Source organism: Oncorhynchus mykiss, chromosome 9 (genome assembly GCF_057628025.1).
Source record: "Oncorhynchus mykiss isolate SJ-2025 chromosome 9, ASM5762802v1, whole genome shotgun sequence".
Classification (NCBI taxonomy): Eukaryota; Metazoa; Chordata; class Actinopteri; order Salmoniformes; family Salmonidae; genus Oncorhynchus; species Oncorhynchus mykiss.
This window is the reverse complement of record NC_143030.1, coordinates 57007072-57021789: the sequence shown is the minus strand read 5'-3', so window position 1 is coordinate 57021789 and position 14718 is coordinate 57007072. Positions and strand designations below refer to the sequence as shown.

General features: G+C 41.8%; 1 protein-coding gene across 4 annotated transcripts in view; it reads left to right on the top strand.

Annotated features, from left to right (window-relative positions):
- Positions 1-14718, top strand: part of clstn1 (calsyntenin 1) — a 65694-nt gene that overhangs the window by 30479 nt on the left and 20497 nt on the right. Inside the window, exons 3-13 of one of the 4 annotated variants that reach the window (XM_021616121.3) lie at positions 3406-3435; positions 5015-5210; positions 6856-7064; positions 7412-7561; positions 7842-8027; positions 8918-9166; positions 9454-9575; positions 10199-10361; positions 10922-10972; positions 13397-13554; positions 14221-14369. In XM_021616121.3, the coding sequence (XP_021471796.1) occupies positions 3406-3435; positions 5015-5210; positions 6856-7064; positions 7412-7561; positions 7842-8027; positions 8918-9166; positions 9454-9575; positions 10199-10361; positions 10922-10972; positions 13397-13554; positions 14221-14369 (1663 nt within the window). The remainder of the gene's footprint in view (positions 1-3405; positions 3436-5014; positions 5211-6855; positions 7065-7411; positions 7562-7841; positions 8028-8917; positions 9167-9453; positions 9576-10198; positions 10362-10921; positions 10973-13396; positions 13555-14220; positions 14370-14718) is intronic. The other 3 variants (XM_021616122.3, XM_021616123.3, XM_021616124.3) reach the window with 3 other exon arrangements.

The window sequence follows — 14718 nt, the reverse complement described above, 5'->3', positions numbered from 1 at the left end:
ATCGACCGGCAATACAAAGGGCATCAAGGGGCCTAGAATCAATACACATTGAGCTGGGATGATGTTCTTGTAGAAAATGTCGGGGGCTTGTAGCCAGAGCAGAGGGCCAAGGCACACAGGGTAGGCTGTGGGTAGAATTTCCAGAGTCTCAGCTATGTTGTCATTCGGGCTGGGGAGAGCATGGGGTGGGGGGAGGCCCAAAGCTTCCACTGCATGGTTGGTCCTGAACAGAAGCCCCTAATGGGAAATCCATTTCTAATTGTCTAGGTAAAAAAATAGACGGACAGCTCACCCGACGAGAGGCCAGGGACACGGGTCGTAAACAATCAACCAAGCAGAACCGGCCTAATGTTAGCTGACCCAGGAGTAAGCTGTGAAGTTGTATCTCAACGCTCAGTTTGAAATACTGTATGTTAGCTTTTGGTTTAGTAGCACTTTTTCTGTGAGTACAGTCTAATGCCAATGGCATAAGAGAGTTTTGATGAATTACATTTTTATTCAGACTACACAGTAATGAGTAAGTAGTAAGGTAACAACTTCCTAACAGGTCTGCTGAGATGAATGCTGCGTTGTTATTACTGTGTCCAAACCTTCTGACGTAGGCTAGTAAGCTACAGTATCATCCTAAATGATTTAGTTTTCTATGTCATTCATCAGGAACTACCGTTGGGCGGTATCCACATTTTCATATCGTTTCTGTACCATACCGGGTATACGGTATTATCAAATGTGCACACAAGGGGTGCTACTTAGCTAGATAGATTAGATTTTTAAAATCTATTTATCTCTCTATCTATAATATAATACAATTGTTTTTGATGAACAAAAAATGTAGGCAACAGGAGGGGATTGAATGTCTGCTATAACTAAGAAGCTTGATCTTGGCATCTAGCCACTTACTGTTGACTAACCCCATTCTGTACAAATGTGCGCAACCGCAGCATTCAAACGACTGTAGCGACTGTGTTGGCATCAAAATCTGGGGTGTGAACTACATTTCTATTCAAGCGTTGATTTACATGGAAATGGCCCAATAGTATTGGAGAAAAGTTGAAAAAACGGACCCCTCTGACGCTGTACGTTAAATTGTGTCGTAACGTACAGCACGCATAATGCAACTCATTCTGTGTCGTACAGCCTGTCTCCACCAGGTGTAATTCTCCTCTCGCAGATTAAAAACAAGAAAGTGACAGGGATATGGTAAGGGGGACACCTAGTCAATTGTACAACTGAATGCATTCATTTATTGTATCATCATTGCAAGCCATCATGACTCTCAAAAGCCACGATAGCCGCTGTTTACTTCTAAAGATAACTTTCGCATCGCCCTAAAAACCTGATTCAAATTCGACACAAACCTTCAAATGGGTATGTAATGACACATTATATAAGTTCTCTATAGTGTTTTATTTACATTTTAGAGGTGATAATTTGGACAGATGGGGTGAAAAAAGCTGTTTGCCCACACGGCTTATCTCTTCCGTTCCTCCATTTCTAAAAAGACCCTATGGAGCTCATTGCCTTCTTCAGTTATGCAGAGACAGGCAGCATGAAGGTCTCGTCATTGATTTTGCTGGAAGGGGGAGAAATTGTGCTTTACAATGGTATTCATATTACAGTTGACCTTTAAGTATTATGTTTTTTGGGCCATAAAATAAGGTCAATTGTACGTTACAGCGTGATGTACAAAAGTTTGTTAGCTAACTATAGCTAGCAAGTTAGCAAACCGAATGCATAGCTGGAGCCCTGAGCTGAATATAATTTGACTGATTGTAGATTCCTTAGTTAAATATAACTTATAAGCAGCGGCAAAGCAATCCCCCAAAGTACAAAATGTGTTTAAAAAAAAAAAATAATAATTTGGTATTGAGAATCATGCCGTCGATATTTCGAAAAACTTCAAACAGTATAAACTGTATATCGCCCAAGCCTACCAAGAAATGCTGAAATATTTTGCTGGTTATTGTTGTCTCTTAGCATGTCATGTGCAAAATGGTAAATCTTTGTGCAAAATGGTAAATCTTTGGGCAGTAGAAGCTTATACTGTAATGTTTCTTTGTAACCTCTTCTTACTTTTCCCCTAAGGAAGGGGGCTTTTTGAGCTGTGTATTGATTTGCACATCAAATTTGAATCCAAACTCTCAATGTGAATGTGTATCCATATATGGCAAAAGTATGTACAGTTGAAGTCAGAAGTTTACTGACACTTAAGTTGGAGTCATTAAAACTAGTTTTTCAACCACTCCACAAATGTCTTGTTAACAAACTATAGTTTTGGCAAGTCTGTTAGGGCATCTACTTTGAGCATGACACAAGTAATCTTTCCAACAATTGTTTGCAGACAGATTGTTTCACTTAAAATTCACTGTATCACAATTCCAGTGGGTCAAGTTTACATACACAAAGTTGACAGTGCCTTTAAACAGCTTGGAAAATTCCAGAAAATTATGTCATGGCTTTAGAAGCTTCTGATAGGCTAATTGACATCATTTGAGTCAATTGGAGGTGTAACTGTGGATGTATTTCAAGGCCTACCTTCAAACGCAGTGCCTCTTTGTTTGACATCATGGGAAAATCCAAAGAAATCAGTCAAGATCTCAGAAAAATATTGTAGACCTCCACAAGTCTGGTTCATCCTTGGGAGCAATTTCCAAATGCCTGAAGGTACCACGTTCATCTGTACAAACAATAGTATGCAGGTATAAACACCATGGGACCACGCAGCCGTCATATCGCTCAGGAAGGAGACGCATTCTGTCTCCTATAGATGAACATACTTTGGTGTGAAAAGTGCAAATCAATCCCAGAACAACAGCAAAGGGCCTTGTGAAGATGCTGGAGGAATCAGGTACAAAAGTATCAATATCCACAGTAAAACGAGTCCTATATCGACATAACCTGAAAGGCCGCTCAGCAAGGAAGAAACCACTGCTCCAAAACCGCCATTAAAAAAGCCAGACTACGGTTTGCAACTGCACAAAGTGGAAAAATGGCTTAAGGACAACAAAGTCAAGGTATTGGAGTGGCTATCACAAACCCCTACCTGAAACGTTTGACCTAAGTTTAACAATTTAAAGGCAATGCTACCAAATACTAATTGAGTGTATGTAAACTTCTGACCCACTGGGAATGTGATCAAAGAAATACAGCTGAAATAAATAATTATCTCTACTATTATTTTGACATTTGACATTGTTAAAATAACGTGGTGATCCTAACTGACCTAAGACAGGGAATTTTTACTAGGATTAAATGTCAGGAACTGTGAAAAACTGAGTTTAAATGTATTTGGCTAAGGTGTGTATGTAAATTTCCGACTTCAACTGTATCTTGTCCTCTCTGTGTAACCTCTGAAATTAAACTTTTCTGACTGACCTGGGTTGATTTTTCTCTCCCTTCTTGTAGAAAGTTTTGAGGTGACCTTCACCAAAGAAGGTGATGATGGGCTCTTTCTCCTGTCTTGTGCTCAGTTTTTTATTATTAACCCACTAACGCAAACTAGCATCCGCACTTTTACACAGAAACTCCTGCCATGCTCTTTAATCTCCTCCCCATTTGTTTTTGTTTAACTTTTACTTTTCTCTCACCCCAAATTTTTGGAAAATACAACTGGATGAAAAGTGTGATGTGGGGCTGCGTGTACTTAGAAATATCTGTGCATGAGACATCCATTGTAGTTTGCAGACCCTAACAGTATTTCAGCCACAATCAGGGAAAAGGTGCTAAAGTCAGGACTTGGTCTCAAAGATGTCTGTCATTTTGACAAATTCATCATGAACAATCAACCAAGACTGATATCAAAACCAATTTGAGACAATTACTTTAAATGAACAATTCTGCCTTGAGTTGAATATTTATTAAGAAAAAACAACCTGGTGAAACCCATGCTAAATGTTGGGAAATTAAATTTGATAATGACATTTTATTATGTATGGACAATAAACAGCACACCAATATCATTGGTGCCTCTCAAAAAAGAACCAAATTGAAATAAATGTGCCGGTATTACTTAAAAATAATTATATTAAAGATGATTTTCACACAATAACCATGATTTTGACTACTGGCAACTTGTAATTTCTTGATTTTTCAAAGCAAAGTCGCTGAGGTTGTTAATGCAAACTCTCTCTGCTGTGAGGTTTCTGTTGCCGCATCTTTTCCACCACTAATCTCTACCATTAGCATGGCTGCAGTTGTCATTTGATGTGGATGTCAAGCAAGTTGATATTTCTAACCCCAGTTCTCATCCAGTACTTTTGTTTGACTACTGCTATTGTACTGGTTTGATCCTCTATGATTTAATTTTGTATTCATTTCTAAATAGTTTGGGGTGCGAGGCAAAATTGCACAGGAAGACTTCCTTCACTCCAAAATGAACCTTTAATGGATTATTTAAATTTGTTCATTTAGTTTTTCTTCACTCTATTAGGTTTAGTGCCATTTGATACCGGACCACTTCATCATAATCGTTTCATATTACTTCTACTGTAAACTTTTAATATTTTGATTTAGGGTTCCTTTCTTTTTCCTATGTTCACTCCTTATTTTTTTCTGAAATAGCCCTGTAATTTATAGCCTGACAGTGAAATGCACCGATTTTAATATCTTGCTCCAATATTGGCTTTGCACTCCCTCTTTGTTTTGGTTTGGTTTGGTTGGATTAGTTTAATTGTTGTGATGTAAAGTACTCCTGTGAAATGCCTGTCCACATATTTATTGGTTTCAACATGCATGACTGGATGCGATGTGATCAGTCAGCCCACTATTATGCTAAATACCCCCACTCCCCCTCCCCTCCCCACCCCTCAAGTACTCACCCATACAACAATGCTTCTGGCTTCCTCCACAGACACCCCCTGCCCCCAAATGTACAAATCCCTGGCTGCCAAAACCTTTGGCTGTTCTTTATTTAAGTTTGTGTATACATAGTGTTTTCTTACTAATATGACTGTAGACTTCAAGAAGGAACTTTCCCCTTCTAAACAAACACTTTTTCGATTCTTGACCTGTTCAGGTGAGATTTGTGGCTTCAGGATCCATGGGCAGAATGTTCCCTTTGAGGCAGTGGTCCTGGACAAGTCCACGGGTGAGGGAGTCATTCGAGCTAAGGACAAGCTGGACTGTGAACTCCAGAAGGAGCACACCTTCACCATCCAGGCCTATGACTGTGGAGAGGGCCCCGACGGAGCCAACATGAAGAAATCTCACAAGTATGTCTGACTCTTGCTCCGTAGTGCTTTAGGGCCCCGTACTGGGACCAATTTGCAAAGTCAACACTTGAGTGCCACAGTGTGTGCAATTTCTTCCCGCCTTGACTCAATTTTGTTCGAATGACCTGATCTTAGTGTAATTGTGTGGGTAGGACGTTCTGTTGCTGGTGCCAGTAGTCCTTTTAAAATTAGATTGATGCGATGAGTCCATCAATCAAAATTCACCTTGCAGTCTATGAATTTGATCATTGCCAACATATTCAATCAAATAAAGGTTGGAAGGAAAATGTGCATAATCATGGTGCATTTCCATACAGGATTTACCCCAGTGTTTTACCCAAAAGGCCCAGACTTTTCTGTGTCCATCTATGCGGGCCGCCACCCATGTCTCACAGGGCATGGCTTAGGCAGACCTGCTCTCACTTGGGGCCAGAGCCACACTTCAGCCGGTATTTATACTGAACAAAAATATAAATATAAAGTGTTGGTCCCGTGTTTGATGACCTGAAATAAAAAATCCCAGAAATGTTCCATATGCACAAACATTTCTTTCATATTTTGTGCACAAATTAGTTTTTTCCCTATTAGTGAGCATTTATCCTTTCCCAAGATAATCCATCCACCTGACAGCTGTGGCATATCAAGAAACTGATTAAACAGCATGATCATTACACAGGTGCACCTTGTGCTGGGGACAATAAAAGGCCACGCACTCTAAAATATGCAGTTTTGTCACACAACACAATGCCACAGATGTCTCAAGTTTTGAGCGAGCGTGCAATTGGCATGCTGACTGCAGGAATGTCCACCAGCGCTCTTGCCAGAGAATGGAATGTTAATTTCTCTACCATAAGCTGCCTCAACGTCGTTTTAGAGAATTTGAGTACGTTCAACCGCCCTCGCAACCGCAGACCACGTGTAACCACACCAGACCAGCACCTCCACATCCGGCTATTTCACCCTCGGGAACGTCAGACATCAGCCATCCGGACAGATGATGAAACTGAAGGAGTATTTCTGTCTGTAATAAAGCCCTTTTGTGGTGAAAAACTCACTCGGATTGGCTGGGCCTGGCTGATTGGCTGGGCCTGGCTCCCCAGTGGCTAACTGTGAACTTTAATACCTCACAGAGCAACTGTTTTGATTATGTAGAGGTATTTCATATGCTTTGGCAATGTAAACATATGTTTCACATGCCAATAAAGCCCCTTTAAATTGAACTGAAATTTAATTGGTGGTTGATAATGCTCTTCACAAGTCCTCACTGTCAACCCTAGCTATGGAAACACAATAACCCTCGTATAATCCTAGTATAATAAAAGGGTGTATACAATAGTGTAACACTTTTTTACTTTTGAGACAAGAAGAGGAGTTCTGTCTCCAATCTCAGAGGTCTCCCTTGCCCACATTGAGCCATCCTTCCTTACTATTCTTGATTATGTTAGTATAATCAAAGTTATCCAGCTGTAATGCAACATTATGATAAATTGTGATCGGCTGCAATACAGCCATCCTAAAATGTATTATTGCACAGATTACCTAGTTAGCTAAGCAGAGACTAATGTAATTCACAGAAGCTTGTGTGATGGATGTATCTTTTTGGTCGGTCAGTCTGTCGTCACCAGTTTAACTTTGACCCCACCAGGGCCACTGTCCACATCCAAGTGAACGACATCAACGAGTATTCCCCAGTGTTCAAGGAGAAGTCCTACAAAGCCACGGTCATCGAGGGTAAGAAGTATGACAGCATCCTGAAGGTGGAGGCAGTGGATGCCGACTGCTCATTCCAGTTTAGCCAGATCTGCAGCTACGAGATCGTCACCCCAGATGTACCCTTCACTGTTGACAAGGACGGTAAGGACCCCGAAGTAGCTGCCCAACCCTGCCGCCTGCCAAAAAACAAACTGCTTAAAAATAGATCAGAGCTGCGATTCTTATTGACCTAGACCAATTTTTTTTATTGATCTCGGCAAACAGTAAGTCTGTCATTTTGTTCCCCAGCACTTTGCCTTTGAAGTGTAGGCTTGCATCTTGAAATCTCTGTATTATGATAATCCCTTGCTCGTCTATATCCGATTTTAAAAGTTGGGCTTTGATTAGCACTGTTTACTTTTGTTCTTAGCGCACCTGTAGCTTGTTGGCATTCCATCAATGAAAAGCTCAAATCAGCTCAATTCTTTTTTCATTTTTTTCTCACTCAGGCTTCATCAAGAACACAGAGAAGCTGAACTACAGCAAAGAGCGCATGTACAAACTGACGGTGACTGCCTACGACTGTGGGAAGAACCGCGCCTCAGAAGATGTGCTGGTCAAGATCAACATTAAGCCCACCTGCAAGCCCGGCTGGCAAGGTAGCAAAGGCCCTACTCTATCAGTAACTCTCAAACGGCTTCAGGATCTGTTAGTGTGTTGGGCTCTGTAAGGCTAAAGTTTACAGCATACTATTGGAAAGAGGTCATTCAACCCGCAAGCTTATCCTCTCTTAGCTAGGGTCAGAATCACTGCCTAATGAATGAACGAGTATCGACTGTAAATGTCTTATACCATTATTTGTGGTTTTGCGTCTATACATGTTGCTCATTTCTCTTCTCTCTTTCACGTTCTCTCCCTCTATCTCTCCCTCTTTCTCAGGTTTCAACAAGAGGATTGAGTACGAGCCTGGCACAGGCAGTCTGGCCCTTTTCCCCAGCATGCACTTGGAGACCTGCGAGGAGCCAATCACCTCCATCCAGGCCAACATCGAGCTGGAGACCAATCACATCGGAAAGGGCTGCGACCGAGACACCTACTCTGAGAAGTCCCTGCACAAGCTATGTGGTGAGAAACCCTAAACCTACAACAAAAACAACCATGATATACTGTAGCTCAGAGAATGTATCTCTGCTAATCAAGCAATGTGCCAAACAACATCCATTCCTCATAAATGCAGTCCATTCCAAAATAACCTACCCTCAGTGAACAAAGTGGATTTGATTTGTTGACATGATGTAATTGTTAGCTGGGGAAAACGAGTCATCGCTTTTCTCATCTGTAGCATTGTGTATTTGTATCTAAACCTGGCATTCGGTGTGTGTGTGTCTCTTTTCTCATCTGTAGCATTGTGTATTTGTATCTAAACCTGGCATTCGGTGTGTGTGTCTCTTTTCTCATCTGTAGCATTGTGTATTTGTATCTAAACCTGGCATTCGGTGTGTGTGTGTGTCTCTTTTCTCATCTGTAGCATTGTGTATTTGTATCTAAACCTGGCATTCGGTGTGTGTCTCTTTTCTCATCTGTAGCATTGTGTATTTGTATCTAAACCTGGCATTCGGTGTGTGTGTGTCGCTTTTCTCATCTGTAGCATTGTGTATTTGTATCTAAACCTGGCATTCGGTGTGTGTGTCTCTTTTCTCATCTGTAGCATTGTGTATTTGTATCTAAACCTGGCATTCGGTGTGTGTGTGTGTCTCTTTTCTCATCTGTAGCATTGTGTATTTGTATCTAAACCTGGCATTCGGTGTGTGTGTGTGTCTCTTTTCTCATCTGTAGCATTGTGTATTTGTATCTAAACCTGGCATTCGGTGTGTGTGTGTCGCTTTTCTCATCTGTAGCATTGTGTATTTGTATCTAAACCTGGCATTCGGTGTGTGTGTCTCTTTTCTCATCTGTAGCATTGTGTATTTGTATCTAAACCTGGCATTCGGTGTGTGTGTGTGTGTCACTCTCAGGCGCCAGCGCTGGCACGGTGGAATTACTGCCTGCACCAAGCAGCTCTGCCAACTGGACGGTGGGTCTGCCCACAGACAATGGGCATGACAGCGACCAGGTGTTTGAGTTCAATGGCACGCAGGCCATCAAGGTGCCCGAGGGCGTGGTGAGCACCAGCCTGAAGGAGCCCTTCACCGTCTCTGTGTGGATGAGGCACGGCCCCGGGGCCAGGGAGAAGGAGACCATCCTCTGTAACTCGGACAAGACCGGTACGCTACCCTGTACTCACTGTAAAACATACCCCATACATCAATAGACAGTATTTGTCCTCTCGCGATAGAACTCCAAAAATATTCCCAGTCCAAAATTCTGGCAACTTTTCCAAAATTCCCAGGTTTTCTTGAAATCCTAGTTGGAGGATTCCAGATTTTCTGCTCATTCTATTTTGAATTTGTGAATCTTCCATCTGGGATTTTTGGAGAACTTGGGAATATTGGAACGTTACTGGAGTTTGGCAAACCTACCTTTTAACCCTAATCTGGTGCCCATCCCACAGAGATGAACAGACACCACTACTCCCTCTACGTCCACAACTGTCACCTCATCCTGCTGCTGCGTCAGGACCCCGCAGAGACAGAGAACTACAAACCAGCGGAGTTCCACTGGAAACTGGACCAGGTGAGCTGCTACACTTTTAATTTCATTTGGGGTAAAACGAATGCATACACCAAACAAGATGCGTTTGCATTTGAACGCAGAGGATAACACTTCAAAGCATTAATTAAAACACTTATTTTCGTGGTCTGCTTGGTCACCAGGACACAACCAAGACTGCCCCTTTTTCGACACCACACCTCAAGACAGTTTGACTGTAGTAGTAGTTACTTTATTGTCCCAGATTTTACTAGTGAGAATGTCCCAGAACCCCACAACAACCAATGATTTTCAGCTGCCTCTCAAAATCATAGCAAAATTCCAAATGGTTTGTCCATTAGCACAATCAGTTTTGTCATTGCCATAATAAAGATGCTTATGAGGACTGTAGAATGAGAGCAGGGTAGTAGAACATATGCAGAATGAGCTCTTTGCCATGTCTACCTCATCATGGCCTCGACTAGGCTCCAACCCAGTCAATATTTAATTGATTTCTTGCATCCTCTCTCCTTGCTTCATTCTCAAATCGTATTGGAGAAGAAAGTCAGGAGGCGAGGTTGGTTGAAGTTGAGAAGGGGGCGAGGAAAGACTAATTTAGATAGAGTTGACTTTGACCACCTGCCCCTTCTCCTCTCTCTCTCTCCCAGGTGTGTGACAAAGAGTGGCACCACTACGTGCTGAACGTGGAGTTCCCCTCCGTGGCTCTCTTTGTAGACGGGGCCACCTTCGAGCCCTTCCTGGTCACCGAAGACTACCCCCTGCACTCCTCCAAGATCGACATGCAGCTCACTATCGGGGCCTGCTGGCAAGGTAAACTAGCCACAAAGTAGCCTGGTCCCAGATCTGTTTGTGCTATCACCAAACATTTGGAGTTGACATGTTAACTCAAACAGATCTGGGACCAGGCAAGACACAGCGGGAATGTTGGTGAAAACAGACAAAAGCATGTCTTAAGATATTATCTTAACAACAAATATAAATCCCTTATCAGGATGTTTTAAGATGTCATCCTGTAGCTTACATGGCAATGCATGTATCAGCTAAGACACCAGTATTGCTATTTGAGTTTATATTGATAGTTAAAGGAAAATTGCTAGAATAAGGCTTTCTGTTTGAGACTTTTTCTTTTTCTTGCCATTTTTCTGCCATTTTTTTTCATTGATATACAATGGTAGTAGTTCTCCTTGTGTTTATGCCTAAAATGTGTACATGTAATTGTTCTGATATACTGTATATACAGTATTAACTCATTCCCTACTACCAGGATGATGCACTAGGAGTTCATGTGTAACATCAAACCAACCTCTCCTGATTCTCAATCCCCTCCCCCCTGCTCTCTTTCCCTGAACTCTCTCCTGTACTCTCTACAGACAACCCAGGACATGACAAAGACAATGAGACAGTCTCTGAGCCTTCCACAGGTTGCTCAAGTCTTTCCCTTACTCCTTAATATGTGCCATTTGTCCATCTTGTTAACGCCATCATCATCACCCCCGACTAGAATGTCTTCCACATTCTAGCTGCACGAGGAATGATTCTCTAACTCCACATTTCTAGCATGAGACAGTTTGCGTAAGACTGGATGCAACATATTCCTGGACGGCTTTTTTTGTATCACTTTGATATTTCTATTATTCATAAGCCAATGCAGTATTCTATCAATTTCGCCTTCAGACGGTGCTCTCTATTACCCGATGCAGTATTTGGAGATGTTTACCTTTTCGGTGCATGACCTTGCGTAAGGAGCTGCGGCTCCAGAGTATCTGATGACAACAATGCACAGCTTGCGACACAGCGATTATGCTGCTGGCTGCTGGACAATGTGACCTTGAGAGAGGCGAGGCCAGATTTGCGTTGCAGTGACGCAGCTACAGCAGACCCATCCTCATGCACTACCGGGTGCATCAAGTCCCTGCACAATATTCACCTCGACCGTACGAATGCACCAGTATATAAGAAATAAGTTAACAATAAATCAAGAACCATAACTGATAGGATGCATCGCAGCTAGCACTAAATGATCTGAGAACCATATGTTTCTTAGATCTTGGTGAGAGCATGGTTGTCCTATGGTTATTTTAGATGTACTGCCAAACGTTGCAGTACAAACTTTCTTGGAATGGTGCAGGATTGTTCCAAAGCCAAGCAACTTTCTCAGCACATTTAAGGAACTTGACAACAAAAAAATGTTATTTTCTTGGTATTTCATTACTTTAACAGAACATTTCCAAAAAGTTCAAACATAGTTACATTTAATTTAAATGTTGGTAATATTCTAGGAACGTTCTAACTGGTTTGACATTGTTTCTTAATCTGAGAATGTTCCCAATGTTCTTCTGTGGGAATTTCAGTCCTTCAGCATAAGGTTCCCAACAGATTTCCTAATGGTTGTATTTAAAGTCATGTTCTCAAATTATTCAGAGAATGTAAAAAAATAAAACCTTTTTAACGTTCAGAGAAAGTTTTAAGAATGTTTAAAAACATACATTCTGTTCTGTGTCCAAACACTCTTTTCCTCTATCTTGTTAAATGTGTTCAGGTGTGTTGGCTGCGGCTACTAATTGGCCACACCTGATCTTAATGACAGCTTGCTTCCTTAAAAATAGGGCCTGTATGAATAGACTAAAATTAACTGCTTTGTATTAGTTTAGAAAACACGGTATGCTGGTGGCACAGTGGACAAATTCCATGGATAGAGAACAGAAGTTCATAGGTTCGAATCTCACTGACCGCGTGCAATAAAACAATGTGTTTGCACTAAGCAAATTAATTTCCATGGGTCCTATTTTTGCTTGGAGTTCAGAACAGTTAAACCAAACTAAACTAGCAGTGTTATTAAGTCTTATTGAAACATTCAGTGAAAGTTATTAAAAAATAACCTTTGCATTTCATTAAAAACATTTTAGAGAATGTTCTGTTATTTAATTACTTTCAAATAATCTATCATTTCCATTCTCAGTGTTAATTAAACATCCCAGGAAAACTTTCAGGGAATCATAGTAAAATGTTCTCAGAACCCCCCTGCAACCTAAAAAGGGATGTTCCCAGAACAGGCAAAATGTTTACTTCCGTTCTCAGAACGTAAAAAAAAAAAAAAAAAGGTCAGTTTTACCATCAGGCAACTTATGGCTTCGTTCCCAGAACCAATGGGAAGGCAAAATCTTGGGGCGGCAGCGTAGCCTAGTGGTTAGAGTGTTGGACTAGTAACCGAAAGGTTGCAAGTTCAAATCCCCGAGCTGACAAGGTACAAATCTGTCGTTCTGCCCCTGAACAGGCAGTTAACCCACTGTTCCTAGGCCGTCATTGAAAATAAGAATTTGTTCTTAACTGACTTGCCTAGTAAAATAAAGGTAAAATAAAAAAAATAAATAAAAAATTTCAGCTTCCAAGGAACCAAATGTGCTAACTGGGATGTAAGATTTTCCTCACAACCGATTGTAGCAAAAGTATATTGAAAAACATAAATTATATTGAATTATCAAGAATCACCATAGCCTGGTAGGATACATATTGGTATGAAAATGTATGTAAGATTATAACATTTGGGGTGAAGACATTGAACCGATTCCATGACAGCATGCCCCCCCTCCAATCCATTGTTTTTTCCACCATCAAACTGCAGATTGGTGCATGTTTGGCTGGAGGCCTGTATCAGCTCATCCGTCATCCATTCTCAGGCCTTTTAAGGGCACACATACTAACTTGCATGAGAGCGCCAGTCACGCGGCCTTTGCTGCACATTCAGATGGCATGCTTCAAACCACTGGCCCAGAAAAGGTCAGTCTGCAGATTTATACGCCTGGCTGACTGTGTGTGTTTTCTCCTCTGCCCTTTGCTGGGTCCAGGCGGCAATGCTCGCATGTCCCAGTTTTTCCGGGGGAATCTGGCCGGCCTGATGATCCGATCGGGAAAGCTGGAGAACAAGAAGGTGATCGACTGCCTGTATACCTGCAAGGAGGGCCTGGATGTGCAGCTGCCTGAGGAGGTGGCATCAGCCGTCAAGGTGAGAGGTCTAGCTATAGCCTGGGGGGCTGGAGGGGCTCTGGGGTGAAGTTTCCCCTATGTACAGCTCTAGGATCAGCTTTCCTAACCTTAAAGGGATAGTTCACAATTTATTTTTTTTACACATTACACATACCATGTAAGCAGTCTATGTACAAGGTATGACAGCAATCCGTGCCTTTAGTTTCCCTGGCAGTGGCTGGAACTGTTTGGTGAGCTTCACAATCTATTTTTGATACTTTGGATGATTTGGACATGATGCGTGAAAAATGCTAATATCGTTCCCATGACTTGAATGGGATTTCTGCCACAAATGCTGAAACGTTAGCATTGGTAAACTTCCAGGGAAACGAAACCAAAGCAGTAAACTATCCCTTTAACTGGGCTACAAAATCCAGTGGATTTGGTGTACCTCTAATACAGTCACATTTAAAACAATACAACTTGCTTGAAGATATGGGACTAAGGGTTGAAAGAGAGTACATTGAACATGAGTACAGCCCTAAGAGGGACTTCAGTCTTCTAGCAATGACTTTGATATGTGGCTTTTTCCCCCTACTAAACTGAATGACTGTAAGTTGCTCTGGATAAGAGCGCCTGCTAAATGACTAACATGGAAAATCAACAGTTGGGTCTCACTCTGCCACCATCACCTTTTCTCTCTCAGGTGGCTTTCAACCCCAATCAGTCGTCGCTGACCGTGGAAGGCGATGACATTGAGGCTTTCGACAAGGTCATGCAGCATATCTCCTACCTGAACTCACGCCAGTTCCCCACCCCCGGCATCCGACACCTCCGCGTCTCCACCACCGTCAAGTGAGTGTCCCGTGCCATCAATAAACACTTTGGGCCAGTTTCTCAGACACAGATTAAGCCTAGCCCGGGACTAAAAAATGTATAGAGATTCTCCATTAAGCATGCTTTTTAGTCCAGGACTGGGCTTGATCTGTGTCCGGGAAACCAGCCCTGAATGATAAAATACATGGACTGTGCGCCAGACCACTTGGTACAATAAAATAGCAACTACTGAGTTTGGCTCTTTAGCCAGGCTTTAGAATGTATATTTTATTGTATATGCTTTATGATATTATACATTTTGTGTTAGTGAAAGATGATGATATTTAAATGGTAAATCACTGACATGTTTAAAAGGTGCTGCTTTACA